Raw genomic sequence first — 16,948 nt, forward strand, 5'->3', positions numbered from 1 at the left:
GTATTTTTACACATACCCATGCTGAGTGGGAGAAATCTCTCTGTAAATGGACAATTGTGTGTAAAAAAAATCAAACAATTGTCATTTACAGAGATATTTCTCCCACCCAGCATGGGTATGTGTAAAAATGCACCACAAAACACATTATACTACTTCTCCTGAGTACGGCAGTACCACATGTGTGGCACTTTTTTACACCCCAAGTGCACTAAGGGGCCCAAAGTCCAATGAGTACCTTTAGGATTTCACAGGTCATTTTGCGACATTTGGTTTCAAGACTACTCCTCACAGTTTAGGGCCCCTAAAATGTCAGGGCAGTATAGGAACCCCACAAATGACCCCATTCTAGAAAGAAGACACCCCAAGGGTTTCCGTTAGGAGTATGGTGAGTTCATAGAAGATTTTATTTTTTGTCACAAGTTAGCGGAAAATGACACTTTGTGAAAAAAAACAATTAAAATAAATTTCCGCTAACTTGTGACAAAAAAATAAAAACTTCTATGAACTCACCATACTCCTAACGGAATACCTTGGGGTGTCTTCTTTCTAAAATGGGGTCATTAGTGGGGTTCCTATACTGAACTGGCATTTTAGGGGCCCTAAACCGTGAGGAGTAGTCTTGAAACAAAAATGACCAGTGAAATCCTAAAGGTACTCATTGGACTTTGGGCCCCTTAGCGCAGTTAGGGTGCAAAAAATTGCCACACATTTGGTATCGCCGTACTCAGGAGAAGTAGTATAATGTGTTTTGGGGTGTATTTTAACACATACCCATGCTGAGTGGGAGAAATCTCTCTGTAAATGGACAATTGTGTGTAAAAAAAAATCAAACAATTGTCATTTACAGAGATATTTCTCCCACCCAGCATGGGTATGTGTAAAAATACACCCCAAAACACATTATACTACTTCTCCTGAGTACAGCAATACCACATGTGTGACACTTTTTTGCAGCCTAACTCCGCTAAGAGGCCCAAAGTCCAATGAGCACCTTTAGGCTTTACAGGGGTGCTTACAATTTAGCACCCCCAAAATGTCAGGACAGTAAACACACCCCACAAATGACCCCATTTTGGAAAGTAGACACTTCAAGGTATTCAGAGAGGGGCATGGTGAGTCTGTGGCAGATTTCATTTTTTTTTTGTTGCAAGTTAGAAGAAATGGAAACTTTGTTTTGTTGTTGTCACAAAGTGTCATTTTCCGCTTACTTGTGACAAAAAATAATATCTTCTATGAACTCACTATGCCTCTCAGTGAATACTTTGGGATGTCTTCTTTCCAAAATGGGGTCATTTGGGGGGTATTTATACTATCCTGGAATTCTAGCCCCTCATGAAACATGTCAGGTGGTCAGAAAAGTCAGAGATGCTGGAAAATGGGAAAATTCACTTTTTGCACCATAGTTTGTAAACGCTATAACTTTTACCCAAACCAATAAATATAGGCTGAATGGGTTTTTTTAAATCAAAAACATGTTTGTCCACATTTTTCGTGCTGCATGTATACAGAAATTTTACTTTATTTGAAAAATGTCTGCACAGAAAGTTAAAAAAATCATTTTTTTGACAAAATTCATGTCTTTTTTGATGAATATAATAAAAAGTAAAAATCGCAGCAGCAATCAAATAGCACCAAAAGAAAGCTTTATTAGTGACAAGAAAAGGAGCCAAAATTCATTTAGGTGGTAGGTTGTATGAGCGAGCAATAAACCGTGAAAGCTGCAGTGGTCTGAATGGAAAAAAAGTGCCTGGTCCTTAACCTTCCTGGCGGTAAGCCCAAGCTGAGCTCGGGCTATGCCGCGCAGGAAGATATCTCAGCCCCTGGTGGGGCGATTCGCCCCATTTAAAGTGCTGTGTGCGCAGCTAGCACTTTGCTAGCCGCGCGCACAGTTTGATTGCCGCCGCTCTGCGGCGATCACCCGCACGCAGCGGCAGAAGAGGGCCCCCCCCCCCGCCAGACCCCTGCGCTGCCCGGACCAATGAGTTCCGGGCAGCGCTATGGGCTGGATCTGAGGCTCCTGACGTCAGGACGTCGGCTGACGTCATTCCGATCGTCGCCACGGCGACAGGAGAAGCCAAACAGGGGAGCGCGTTATATACGCGTCCCCCTGTTTGCTATAGATGCCGGCGACGATCGCACTAGAGGGACACATGCGCCCTCTAGTGGTGTTTCATGTAGCTACCATTCTGGTAGCTTTACATGAAACACAAAAAAATAAATAAAAAAAAAACAGATTTCTGCCAATTTGGCATGAAAAAAATCAACCGCCAGGAAGGTTAAGGGGGGTAAAGCCCACGGTCCTCAAGTGGTTAAGAAGGCAAACTTGTTTTGCTTGCATTTTATCTCACAACCCACATAGAGGCGCTCTTATACCAAGGTATGAGAGCGACATCTAGTGGTCGATATATACAGTATACATCTTGTTAATGACTTCCACCAGTTCATAATTTTTATAATATAGCTCTACTAACAATATTTCCCAGTTTTTCCTCTTGTTTTAATTACAAATATAACTCATATATTATCTAAGGATTTTTTTTTAATACAGAAGCCCTAAAAACTAAACAGGTGGCCCCATATATCATTTTAACACTTCTGTGGCAGATGATGTGGCTGTTGGTAGACACCCAGTGGCACTACTGCGGTAGTGCACCCTCTGATGGTCTAAATATTATCAATTTCCTTTTTATACTGTAAAATAAATTAAATAAGGCTTAAAGCGACTATAAAAATATTTAATATCTCCACCTCTTTTTTTTTTCTCTTTAGTAACATTTTTAGCCATATTTTAGGAGTATCTGTCCCTCCTCCCTATTCTATTAATTCTATTTTTAGTGCTACACACCCCAGGAAACAATACACTTAAAGAGGAACTCCAGTGAAAATAATGTAATAAAAAAGTGCTTTATTTTTACAATGATTATATTTCAATGATTTTGCTCATTGTAAATGCTTTCCTCTTCCGGATTTACATTCTGACATTTATCACATGGTGACATTTTTACTGCTGGCAGGTGATGTCACTGCAAATAGGTGCTGCTTGCTTTTTTGGCAGATGGAAACAGCTGTAAACAGCTTTTATTTCCCACAATGCAACAAGGTTTACAGACAGGAAACTGCCAGGACCATGTCCCTCACAGTTACTTGTGGGAGGGGTTTCACCGCAATATCAGCCATACAGAGCCCCCTGATGATCTGTTTGTGAAAAGGAATACATTTCTCATGTAAAAGGGGGTATCAGCTACTGATTGGGATGAAGTTCAATTTTGGCCACGGTTCCTCTTTAAGGGTCATGGTCCTCTTTACATTTGCATACGTATCATGATGGGTCTCTGACCACTAAACTGTTCTGTTGGCTGAGCAGCCACCATGTGATTGTCATGTGATTACTTTGATCCAATTGCTACATATATTTACAATGTGTCATTTCATGTGTAACTCTATTTGCCTGATGAAGAAGGGGCGTATACTTTCCCTTCGAAGCACGTTGCCATAGTTACCAATACACGACCCTAACCTACATGGACTCTGCAGTCTGTTAGTCACCCTCCCACCAACCGACACTGTCAGCCAGAGAAAGATCATCCACCAGCATACCTAGGCAGTGCCTAGTGGGTGTCAAGGGGCCCACCTGCCACCTCCTCTGAGCTCTGTCCTCTTCAGCTTACCAAAAGGACCACAAGGGGGCCCCATATCTATTACCTTGCCTAGGGCCCCATTATATGTTAACCTATCTCTGCTGTCAGCCAACAAACACCCACAGAGTGCAGGCTCCGCTCACCACTGACTAGTGCATAGCACACCACAACATACTCCTGCTTCACAGAGGAGAGTAAATCTCTGCAACCCCAGTCTCCTTCACTGAGTGGCTACAGATTGTAGTCGGGACTGAATGATGCGGGGCGAGCAGCAAAGGTGCAGGACCGAGCAGAGGAGAAACGGGCACAGGAGCGACACCTGCAACAAGCCTGGTCCCTGGCTACAAGGGGCGCAAGTCCAAGCACTGGCAGGCCCACAAGGGTAATCCCAGCACATCCTAAAGGTGAGATCTGTCCTCAGCCAGCGGGCCAAGTTCCTCCACACACATTCTGAGTGCGCTCTCTCTTTATTGTCTTCTAGAGACAGTGAGTGACATGACTATGTACTGGGTAAAGTGCTGCAGAAGGTGGCAGCGCTATATTAATACATAAGTATACAGTAGGACTTTAAACAATGAAAGTAAAAGGGACTACATTTTGAGCTCCTATGAGGGACAGTAAGGGCGGTTTTCCACTGTAAATTCCAATCATAAATGCTCTGCATTTGCTTTGCGATTTCTGATTGTTTTACAAGTAAAAAGTCCCACTCAACTGTACTGAATAGAAATGCAGCATGCGGTGCATTTGCAGTTCAACAAGAACACATTGCAGCACACTAGCATAAAGAGAGCACCACAATTTGTTAAAAAACAACAATTCCATGTGATTGACAAAATGCAAGCACTAAGAAAGTGGGATTGAAGCGCATGCAGTGGAAAGTGGGTCTACATGGCTATGTACTCTGTAAAGTGCTGCAGAAGATGTCAGCGCTATATAAATACATAATAGTAATATGGTAGGACACTACACCATGACTATAGCAGGGATAATTCCAAAAATAAAGGCGCCACAGCATTAACGGCGCGAAACGGCTGTAGACCTCCCTTATACTGCTTGTACATCTCTCTCCATTCTCCGATGTGACGTAATGTATGCCTTTTGACTTTTTTCAATAAAAGCAAAGTTTTATATGGGATGTGCATGGCCGCTCTGCCTTTATTTTTTGGAATTATTACTTCATTGGCAAAACTGCTCTCTCAGTGTTAAATAGCCTAACCTGTGCACAGTATACTCTCTTTTTGAAATACACCACTATAGCAGGGCTAAGATTGTAAGCTCATTTGAAGACTGTCAATGACATGCCTATGTAATGTATAAAGTGCTGCAGGAGATGTCAGTGCTGTATAAATACATAATACAGCAATAATAATATGACGGGACCTTAAGTTATAAACATACCTAATTTGAAGAATATTGCATCAGTACAGATGTCCCCTGAGCTTATTTACAGAGAGACTGAAAGAGACACTGAAGCGAAAAAAAAACTATGATATTATGATTTGTATGTGTACTACAGCTAAGAAATAAAACATTAAAATCAGATACATCAGTCTAATTGTTTCCAGTACAGGAAGAGTTAAGAAACTCCAGTTATCTCTATACAAAAAAGCCATTATCTCTACGACTTTCAAAGTCGTGCAGAGGGCTGTTTTCTGACTTTTATTATCTCAACTGTTCCTGGACTATTTACTTTTCCTCTGGCAGAGGAGAGGTCATTAGTTCACAGACTGCTCTGAAAGACTCATTTTGAATGCTGAGTGTTGTGTAATCTGCACATATTATAGAATGATGCAATGTTAGAAAAAACACTATATACCTGAAAATAAAAATATGAGAATATTTTCCTTGCTGCTAATCTTCTAGTAATTATTCATAGTACACAACCAATTCATTATATCATATATATTTTTTCGCTTCAGTGTCTCTTGAAGTCTAGTAAAATACTTATTTTTACCTGCTATGTATGTTAAAGAGGAACTCCAGTGAAAATTATGTAATAAAAAAGTGCTTCATTTTTACAATAATTATGTATAAATGATTTAGTCACTGTTTGCCAATTGTAAAAGCTTTCCTCTCCCTGATTTACATTATGACATTTATCACATGGTGACATTTTTACTGCTGGCAGGTGATGTCAGTGGAAGTAGCTGCTGCTTGCTTTTTTTGGCATTTGGTAACAGCTGTAAACAGCTATTTCCCACAATGCAATTAGGTTCGCAGACAGGAAACTGTCAGGAAAATGGTTCTCAAAGTCTCCTGTGGGAGGGGCTTCACCACGATATCAGCCATACAGAACCCCCTGATGATCCATTTGTGAAAAGGAATAGATTTCTCATGTAAAATGGGGTATCAGCTACTGATTGGGGTAAAGTTCAATTCTTGGTCACGATTTCTCTTTAAGCATTGTTAGCAGTGATGAAACGCTGCATTCCCATGGCAGAATGAGGGCTTTATACCCCCCAAATACTGGGGAAAAATTCAGGGAGCGCTTTCTGGTAGAGGCAGAGCTTTGCGCTGTAGCTCTGCCTCTACTGTAATCAATCTCCGCCTCTCCCCGCCCCTCTCATTCTTCTATCATTGAGAGGGGCGGGGAGAGGCGGAGATCCGTTAAGATTGACTCCAGTAGAGGCAGAGCTACAGCACAAAGCTCTGCCTCCCCGGGCAGCAAATTCCTCAACCTGGAAAGTCATGGAATTTTGCCCCAGTATTTGGGGGGTATAAAGCCCTCGTTCTGCCCCGGGAATGCGGCGTTTCAGCACTGCTAACATTGCTTAACATAAATAGCAGGTAAAAATCAGTATTTTAATAGGCTTCAGACTCTCTTTAATGATGTGATTTGCTGGAACAAAAAACTACAGCTACTCCTGAGTGGCTTTTAGTACCCCGCCCACCAGAAGCCGCTCTGTCATAGGCCGCACTATTGTCCCTCCTCCCACTCCATTGCAACAGTGCGCATCTGTGTGAAATACTAGAGCCACACACAACTTCCTGTCACCTCTCTGATGTGATTCAGAAGCAGCAGCTGATCTGTGCCCTCTGCTGGCTCACACCTGTAACACATGCTATGGAATGCCACAGCATAGTTCTGCCTCTGCACCTATAAGCACTTTCACAGCTCAGCATCGACAACTAGAGAAAAAAAAACCTGATACTTGCCAGCAGCTTTAGGCGTTTCCTTCAGCTTCTCCGCACTTCCTCAAATGTTCCACCAAGCCAGGACTGTAAAGAAAAACATTGCTTAATGCTGCAGTTGAAAAAGCAGGACTATAATTTCTCATACAGTGCCAGAAATTACACCAAACCTCTGAAGGATTCTCCTAGAACTCTAGTTGAGAAACCCTGGATTAGATTGTGAGCTCCTGTGAGGACTGTCAGTGACATGAATATGTACTCTGTAAAGTGCTATGGAAGGTGTCAGCACTATATCCTACATTATAATACTGCAGGTGTTTGTGCCCACCTGCGTATGTGTGTGACAAAAGCTGTACTGTGCAGGGCCATGACTAGTAAATACGCAATAACAACATGGTAAGACAGACTAACTGTGGTAGAATTGGATTGTGTGACACGACTATGTACTCTGTATAGCACTGACATCTTCTGTGGCACTTTACAAATACATAATTCATCAATAAAAATATGGTAGGACCTTGAGGGCCCGTTTCCACTATTGCGGTGCGGAATCGCCGGTAATTCACCGCGGACTAAAACGCATGCGGATGTGATTCCACATGCGTATTTTGCCGCGATTTCGCATAGGTTAGAGTACATGCGATTTTAACCATGTCACTGCCTGTGTTAATTAACATTAGTTTATATGCGAAATCGCACGCAAAATCACGGGAAGATTTTCCCCGCACACAAAAACGCTCAGCAATACGGACAAGTGGAAACAGGCCCATCCACTTTGGCTATGTGAATCCGCATGCAGACAACGCATGCGGATTCGCGATAGTGGAAACGGGCCCTAAAGTGAACCTGAGATGAAAGACATCTCAGGTTCTATACTTACCTGGGGCTTTCTTAAGGCCCCTCGTGGCTGCACAGTCCCTCGCTGTCTCCTCGGATGGCTCCTGACCCCCACAGTATGGCCAAGTCCCGTTTTGCCATGCATGTGCAGCCCGACGAGCTCCCATCCCCAGGAGTGCTCTGTACCTGCACAGTAGCATTGCGCAAGTGCAGAATGTTCCCAGCCGCTGGAGCGCAACGGCATGCACGACTTGGCAAGGCTTTCGGGCCGGCGGGGGGCTGATCGGTTTCAAGGGGGCTTAAGGAAGCCCCAGGTAAGTATGGTACCAGAGATGTCTTTCATCTCTGTTTCACTTTAAGTTACAAACAGACTTAAAGAGAACCCGAGGTGTGTTTAAAGAATGTTATCTGCATACAGAGGCTGGATCTGCCTATACAGCCCAGCCTCTGTTGCTATCCCAAACCCCACTAAGGTCCCCCTGCACTCTGCAATCCCTCTTAAATCACAGCCGTGCTGTGAGGCTGTGTTTACATCTGTAGTGTCAGTCTCAGCTTCTCCCCCGCCTCCTGCATAGCTCCGGTCCCTGCCCCCGTCCCTTTCCTCCAATCAGCCGGGAGGGAAGGGATGCAGGCGGGGACTGGAGTTCTGCAGGAGGCGGGGAGAGCAGCAGACTGACACTATAGAGATAAACACAGCCAGCTCTGACAAGCTGTTTGTCAGCAGCATAGCTGTGATTTATGAGGGATTGCAGAGTGCAGGGGGACCTTAGGGGGGTTTGGGATAGCAACAGAGGCTGGGCTGTATAGGCAGATCCAGCCTCTGTATGCAGATAATATTCTTCAAACCCACCTCGGGTTCTCTTTAAAGTGAACCTGAGATAGCCCAAAAGGAAAAACCCCGAGGCTTCCTCCAGCAACCTTCAGGCTGATCTGTCCCTCACCGTCCTCCGTTACAGCTCCCGGTAATCAGGCCAGGCGGGGCGTATTGCGCACGCACGGGTGCAAAACAATCCCGGCTGTGGGAGCGCGACGGGAGAGCACATGGCCAGACTGCACCGAATTACCAGGAGCCATAGCGGAAGAGGACAGCGAGGGACTGATCAGTCTGAAGGGGGCTGGAGGAAGCCCCATTTTTCCTTTTGGGCTATTTCAGGTACATATTAATTTGAAGAATATTACATCAGTACAGGTGTCCCCGAGCTCATTTAAAGAGTAACTGTTAGCCCCCAAAGTGAAATTTAAATCTCTACAGCAATGTTTTATTTAGTATTAAAGTGATCCAAAAAGCCAATGCAGAACTTAAAAATCAATATAATTATGTTACTATGTAGCCTTTTGCCTAAGCTAATGACGCAAAGCCGCATATCTGATACTGATGAGCATGCAGAGCATGCCTATGTCTGCCCGACCCCCCTCTCCCCCCCAGGACCAGGTGCCGATCTATTCGCATCACAAACAGCTGACCGCTCTGACAGGGAGAGAGAGCGGCAGCACTTCCAGCGCAGCCACGGCAGAGCAGCCGCCACCGTGCATCTCTCTCACATGTCTCACATGTGACTCGGCGGCGGCTGCTCTGCGTGGCTGCGCTGGAAGTGCTGCCGCTCTCTCTCCCTGTCAGAGCGGTCAGCTGTTTGTGGTGCGAATAGATCGGCACCTGGTCCTGGGGGGGAGAGGGGGGTCGGGCAGACATAGGCATGCTCTGCATGCTCATCAGTATCAGATATGCGGCTTTGCGTCATTAGCTTAGGCAAAAGGCTACATAGTAACATAATTATATTGATTTTTAAGTTCTGCATTGGCTTTTTGGATCACTTTAATACTAAATAAAACATTGCTGTAGAGATTTAAATTTCACTTTGGGGGCTAACAGTTACTCTTTAACAATCTGATATGAACGATATTTAAACTGCAGTTACTCCCGAGTGGTTTGTTCCCCTCCTCACCCCGCCCACCAGAAGCCGCTCTTGTCATAGGCCGCACCATCGTCCCTCCTCCCTCTCCAACAGTGCCCATCTGTATAAAATACTAGAGCGACGCACAGCGCTCATATTACGCACTGCTGCCCGCTGGAATGAGCTCAATCCTGACAGGCGACACTAATGATGTGTGTATGCACTATGACTATAGTAGGAATAACATTGTGACCTCCTCTGAGGACAGTCAGTGACATGATTATGGACTCTATAATGTGCTGCTGAAGATGTCAGTACTACATAAATTATATATAATAAGAATATGGTAGGACATTAGCCTATAACTATGGTAGGGATAGATAGTGGACTCCTCTGAGGACAGTCAGTGACAGGACTATGTGATCCGTAACTGCTGGGGAAAATGGCAACGCTATATACATATCTAATTAATATCTAAATAAAATCTCAAGTAAATAGAATACTGGAAAGGTTAGGGATAGAGAAATGGTCACTTATTGGCTGCTTAGTTTAAGAAGCAGCATGGCCAGCAATAGGAGCCTGTGCAGTGTGACTCTTGTGAGCCAGGTCACATCAGCACTGTCTGTCAGAGAAGGAGAGAGGGAGCCTTTTCTTCCTGTGACATTAATCAGTGGCTTCTTTTCCATATCTCTGTGTGCAGCTGATAGAATTCCCCCTAACCCTTGGCTTCATATCTACCTGCAGCTTTTGTTTTCAGAACTACCAGTGAGAAGGGAGGAAGTGGGAAGAGGGGGCCACACACACAACTTCCTGTGACCACTCTGCTATGATTCAGAAGCAGCAGCTGATCTGCGCCCCCTGCTGGCCCACATCAGTAACACATGCTATGCAAAGCCACAGCATAGCTCTGCCTCTGCACCTATAGGCACACGCTCTGCATTGTACCTCCTGGTAATATAATACATGAGAAAAAATAGGGTAATTGCTCTGGGCCCCAGAGCTAGCTAGTGGCATCCCCCTAGGTCTCCGCTTAACTGAACTATGCTACTCTAGGGCAGTGCAGTTTCTAGGCTAAAATGCACCCAGGGAGAGGGTGTAACAATTGTGCCCCCCCCCCCCCCCCGGTATAGGTAGCCAGCTATAGGTCCCCCCCGAGTATAGGTGGCCAGGCATAAGTGAGCCAGTAAAGTTGACCCCAGTAAGTTAGCCAGGTAGTTGCCTCCAGTATAGGTAGCCAGTATAGTTGCCCCCAGTATATGTTAGATAGGCAGGCACCCCCCCCCCCCCCCGGTATAAGTTAGATAAGTAGGTGCCCCCAGTACAGGTTAGCTAGGCAGGTGCCTCCAATATAGGTAGCCAGTATAGTTGCCCCCAGCATAGGTTAGATAGGTAGGTACCCCCAGTATAGGTTAGTTAGGTAGGTGCCCCCAGTATAGGTAGCCAGTATAGTTGCCACCTGTATAGGCTAGCTAGGTAGGTAGGTGCCCCCAATACAGGTTAGATAAGTGCCCCCAGTATAGGTTAGATAGCTTCCACCCAGTATAGGTTAGATTAGGTAGCTGCCCCTCAGTATAGGTTAGATTAGGTAGGTGCCCCCAGTATAGGTTAGATTAGGTAGGTGCCCCCAGTATAGATTAGATTAGGTAGGTGCCCCCAGTATAGATTACATTAGGTAGGTGCCCCCAGTATAGATTAGATAGGTAGCTGCCCCCCAGCATAGGTTAGACAGGTAGCTGCCCCCCAGCATAGGTTAGACAGACAGCTGCCCCCCAGCATAGGTTAGATAGGTAGCTGCCCCCCAGTATAGGTTAGATAGGTAGCTGCCCCCCAGTACAATTTAGATTAGGTAGGTGCCCCCCAGTATAGGATAGATAGGTAGCTGCCCCAGTACAGGTTAGATTAGGTAGGTGCCCCCCAGTATAGGATAGATAGGTAGCTGCCCCCAGTATAGGTTAGATAGGTAGCTGCCCCCCAGTATAGGTTAGATAGGTAGCTGCCCCCGAGTACAGGTTAGATTAGGTTGGTGCCCCCCAGTATAGGATAGATAGGTAGCTTGCCCAGTATAGGTTAAGTAGGTAGGTGCCCCCTCATAATGGCGGAGGGGGGAGCCGGAACCGCGGGGAACCTCTCTGCCTAGCCGCTGATACACATGCTGCTGCTTCCTGTGTAAACAGTTGGCAGCGTGTGTATCAGCGGCTACATTGCAGAGAGGAGACCAGCAGGGCGGGAGCGGCTATCAGATCCAGGGAGGTGAGTAACAATTGTGTACAGCAGCGCTTCCCTGCGCGCTAACTCTGCTGCCTGCAGTCCGAGGGGGGAGCATGGAGGGCGGCCCGGGGAGAGGGAGGGAGAGGTCGGGCTGCCCTCCCCGCGGTTCCGGCTCCCCCCCTATCACAGCGCCCCCCCTTCCTCTGTGCCCAGGGCAGCGGCACGGGCCGCATGGCCCTAGAAACGGCCCTCTAGGGCCCCAGCAGAGTATTTGCAGTGAAGCACACTAACCTGTCCAACCAGCATAATCCTCCATCAAGCTCCCTGCATACTGCAAATCCATTTTGCGATCCCAATTCCAATTTGCAATTCTGATTTCCCCTGACGGCAATCAACAGAAAAACGGAGGAAAAAACGCAGCAAGCAGTAACGATTAAAAATCGGAATCGGATATAAAAACTGATTAAAAATCAGCATCACATGCAGTGTGCAGGGAGCCTCAGTTTGTGTGCTTTCTTCTTTAACTATTAGATGACCGCTCCACGCCAATCAGCATGGACGCGGCGGCAGCCCCAGGACCGCCTAACGCTGATCGGCGTGCAGTCCTGGGGGTGTGTTTTGCAGGAGATGGTGCGTGCTTATGCATGCGCAGTGGCATACCTAGGGCATTTGGCACCTGGTGCTGGGTATTAAAAGACACACACACAACCCCTAAAAAAATGGGCGTGGCCACAACCCGTGGCATGTTTCGTGGCAAAAATGGGCGTGGTCATGACCAGATGAGGGCGGAGCTAACTGTAATTTAAAGTATTAGCTAGTATAGTTGCCCCAGTATAGCTAGTATAGTTGCCCCCAGTATAGCTAGTACAGTTTACCCCAGTATAGTTGCCCCAGTGAAACTAGTTGCCCCCAGTATAGCTGGTTTAGTTGCCCCCAGTATAGTTAGTTTAGTTGCCCCCAGTATAGCTAGTATATTTGCCCCCAGTATAGCTAGTATAGTTGCCCCAGTATAGCTAGTATAGTTGCCCCCAGTATAGCTAGTATAGTTGCCCCCAGTATAGCTAGTATAGTTGCCCCCAGTATAGCTAGTTTATTTGCCCCCAGTATAGCTAGTTTAGTTGCCCCCAGTATAGCCAGTATAGCTGCCCCCAGTATAGTTGCCCCCAGTATAGCTAGTATATTTGCCCCCAGTATAGCTAGTATAGTTGCCCCAGTATAGCTAATATAGTTGCCCCCATTATAGCTAGTATAGCCGCCCCCAGTATAGCTAGTATAGCCGCCCCTAGTATAGCTGCCCCCAGTATAGCTAGTATAGCTGCCCCCAGTATAGTTAGTATAGCTGCCCCCAGTATAGCTAGTATAGCTGCCCCAAGTATAGCTAGTATAGCTGCCCCCAGTATAGCTAGTATAGCTGCCCCCAGTATAGCTAGTTTAGCTGCCCCCAGTACAGCTAGTTTAGCTGCCCCCAGTATAGATGCCCCAGGAGGGGGGACGCAGCGCTAGAAGGAGGGGCAGTGGGGGCAGCAGTGGGGAGGAGGGAAATATCCCCCTCTCCCTCACCTGGGACCCCTCCTTCTGCCTCTCTCCCCCTCCATAGATTACCGGCGGAAAGTGCAGGGGCGGCGAGGAGGCATGCTGAGAATTACCCACCACTTCCGCGTTCCAAGCGCTAATCAGGAATCACAGTGGGCGGCATTGAAGGCGGAGATCTGTGACGACATGACGCTGCCAGCGCTTGGATCGCGGAAGTGGTGGGTAATTCTCAGCATGCCTCCTCGCTGCCCCTGCACTTGCCGCCGGTAATCTATGAAGGGGGAGAGAGGCAGAAGGAGGGGTCCCAGGTGAGTGAGGGGGGGATATTTCCCCCCTCCCCACCGCTGCCCCCACTGCCCCTCCTTCTAGCGCTGCTTCCCCCTCCTGCTCTGCTGCTGTGGGGGGTCGTGGAGACACCCCCCTAGCTGTCTGTCACCCGGTGCGCCACGCCTCCCTGCGCCTTACAGTAGGAACGCCACTGTGCACGCGCATCACTGTTATAGGCGTAATGAGAATTACAGCTATAGCAGCACTCAGTGACTAATTTCAGGCACTGGCGATTATGGTCGATCTAGTTTTCCTGGCCGCAGCATGCACCTTCTGGAGTCTCCTGTGCTCGCAATTACTTTGTACTTCCCCCGGGCTCTAAGCCTTTACCTTGTTTGTTTACTGTGTTTTGTTTAATTGTTAGATTTTAGATTTTTAGGAAAGATGAAAAATGATCTCCTGGCAGGAAAGTCAGGAGGAATAGTAATTCAAAAAGTGCCCTAATAGTATTTGCACTACCTCAGCTGCTAGCTTTGTACTGCCCAATGCCTTATAAAGCTATTGTAGCCTTTCCTGAGCACCAGTCCTGCCTGTGCCCCCATCTGGCAGCAGCTGTGGTCCGGTTACACTGATGTGTTTAAGAATAACTTTTCCCAATCAGAATTCTCAGATTCAGGGTTTTTAATGAATTAAAATTCTAATGTATTAACACTATTATTATTGTATAATATTGGCTTGCATTAAAAGGAAGGTCCAAGCACTTTAAATAAAAAATCCACTTACCTGGGGCTTCCTCCAGCCCCCTGCATCCGTCCCAGGTAAGTGGATTTTTTATTTTCAATGGGCTCGGATGTGTCTTTTAAGGGCCCATTCACACTAGAGCATTTTGACGCGATTTTGGCAAAACGCTCAAACGCTTGCACTTTTTTTTTAAAAGCGCTAGTGTAATAAAACACTATGGGCCCGTTCTTACTTGGGCAATTTGCGCATTTGGTACCTATGATGTAGACATAATTCGCATTTCAGCTTTCTACTTATTATTTGAATTATTTAACCACTTTGGGACCAGACAGCTATGGCCCCTTAACCCCCTTGCCGGTCCAATTCCCAGCACTTTTTTTTTTTTTTTTAATCATGTAGGACATGATAGCCGCTCAGCAGCGGCATCCCCCCACCCACTCCGATCGCCTCCGGCGATCAGAGTAAGCAGGAAATCCCGTTCAGAACGGGATTTCCTGCTGGGCTTCCCCGGTCGCCATGGCGACTGGGTGGGATGACGTCACTGACGGGTCGCCAGAGTCGGGCTTTACTGTGCAGGCGCTGGCCGGGCTATACGCGTCGTACAGTGATGTCACTAGGTCATGCGAATGAAGTCATATGCATGTGCAGAGCTCTCCCAGCCACAGGCACGCACTGTAGGACGCGCACCGCCTGGCCAGCATATGAGCAGTAAAGCCTGACTCCGGCGACCTGGAAGAGGGTCCCGGGGGGCATTTAAGCATAATGCGGGGGGCAGAAAGGAGAATGGGGGGAGCGACAGGCATCAGGACAGGTAAGAGTATATGCCTGCTCCCTCCGTTTCTATTACTACTTTCACATCTGGTACCCTTTAAGTGTAAAGATTGCCAGTAAAGTGTGTCATATGTAATTAAAATAAGAACAATATGCAGCTGGGGGCCTCAGATCTCTTTAACCTCCCTGGCGGTCTATCAGAAACCGCCAGGGGGCAGCGCAGCACTATTTTTAATTTTTTTTTTTTTAAATCATGTAAGCGAGCCTAGGGCTCGCTACATGATAGCCGCTGTACAGCGGCATTCCCCGCCCGCTTCGATCGCCTCCGGCAATCTTTGATCAGGAAATCCCGTTCAAAGAACGGGATTTCCTGAAGGGCTTCCCCGGTCATGGACGTCGGGACGTCAGAGGGAATCCCGATCCACCCCTCAGCGCTGCCTGGCACTGATTAGCCAGGCTGCGCAGGGGGTCTGAAGGGGGGGGGGGGGCGGCGCGGTGGATAGCGGCGGATCGGCGGCGAGCAGCGGCGAGCGGATGTTACAAGCAGCTAGCAAAGTGCTAGCTGCATGTAACAAAAAAATTATGCAAATCGCTCCAGTGGGGCCTGAGAAATCCTCCTGCGCAGGTTACCCCGAGCTGAGCTCGGGATAACCGGCAAGGAGGTTAAAGGACCCCCAAAGTGAAAATAAACTAATGAAATAAACATTTTCGTTCTCTCAAAAATTACTTTTTAAGATTTTTCACAGTTTTATTTTATATTTAAATCTATTTTTTTAAATTTTTACTGTTTTATTGTTTTTGCTCAATGACACATTCATTGAAGTATGTCAGAGCTAAAATATATGAACTATTGACCCTTTTTATCTCTTTCCTGCTGTTAGAAGCCATTTTCTGCTAGGAAAGAGTTTTAGGGCTCGTTCACACTAGGGGTGTTTTCGGCCTTCTTTCAAAAGCACAGGCGATCGCCCACAAAATGCTGGTGCAATGAATCTCTATGAGAACGTTCATTTCAGCACGGTTCGTGCGTTGTGCATTCAGCAAAACGGTGCCTGTACTATTTTTGAGGCACTTTTACTATAATGGAAGGTATAGAAAGAGCGAAAAACGCTCATAAAACCGCTTTATGCGGCGATTGCGTTCAAGTTTTTGAGAATAAATACATTGTATTTATTCTTTTCCGGGTCAAAGAGTACACTTCCTGACTTGAGTCAGAGAGTGAAGTACAAAACCTCTCTGACAAAGCACTTAGAAAAGCGCTTTTACCAGAAACGCAGCGCGCAGTGGAGCGTTGGGAGGGTGGGGGATAAACCCACAAAAAAACAAAACACTTGTGTTTTCGATTTTAGGTGTGAATGAGGCCTCACAGTTGTCATTTCTTATCAGTGAGAGTCACACTGTTGTCTGACCCAGTCCTGACTCAGACAGGAACTGCCACTTGCATACCTGATGTTTAACTCTTTCAGGCAGAGAAAGAAAAAAAAAGTAACACAGCATAGTTATTTGTGTGCTTGGCACTGTACATACACATGTCTATCTTATCATGTCACATGTCACCTTGGGTATCCTTTAATGCGGATCCGAGATTAAAAACTAACTATAACAAGTACCTTGTCTATATATCTTATCTAAAGATCTAAGAAAATCTAGGTGCAAACAGCTTTATTAGAATATGATTGATTATCCCTGTGATACAATGACAGCAGCCATGTTGTTTGTAAACATTACACAGAGGCAGGCTAATCTGCATCTTGAGCAAAGAAAACTAATCATCCCTTCTCCCCTCTGCCTCTGAAATCTCTGGCTAGTAATACCTCCCCCTCCTCCTGCCCAGACTGAGCTCCCATGAGCCCTTGCTACTGTCTGAGAGAGCCTTGGCTCTCTGAAAACCTGTGGGCGTGGCGTGTGTAGTTTATAGAGAATTAGAGTATT

At 46.4% G+C, this 16,948-nt stretch overlaps 1 protein-coding gene across 1 annotated transcript in view; it reads left to right on the plus strand.

Annotated features, from left to right (window-relative positions):
* Nucleotides 1-16,948, plus strand: part of LOC137540944 (deoxynucleoside triphosphate triphosphohydrolase SAMHD1-like) — a 372,279-nt gene that overhangs the window by 10,166 nt on the left and 345,165 nt on the right. Inside the window, exon 2 of the mRNA XM_068262118.1 lies at nucleotides 4,031-4,042. Coding sequence (XP_068118219.1) covers nucleotides 4,031-4,042 — 12 coding nt within the window. The remainder of the gene's footprint in view (nucleotides 1-4,030; nucleotides 4,043-16,948) is intronic.

Source organism: Hyperolius riggenbachi, chromosome 12 (genome assembly GCF_040937935.1).
Source record: "Hyperolius riggenbachi isolate aHypRig1 chromosome 12, aHypRig1.pri, whole genome shotgun sequence".
NCBI classification, from domain to species: Eukaryota; Metazoa; Chordata; class Amphibia; order Anura; family Hyperoliidae; genus Hyperolius; species Hyperolius riggenbachi.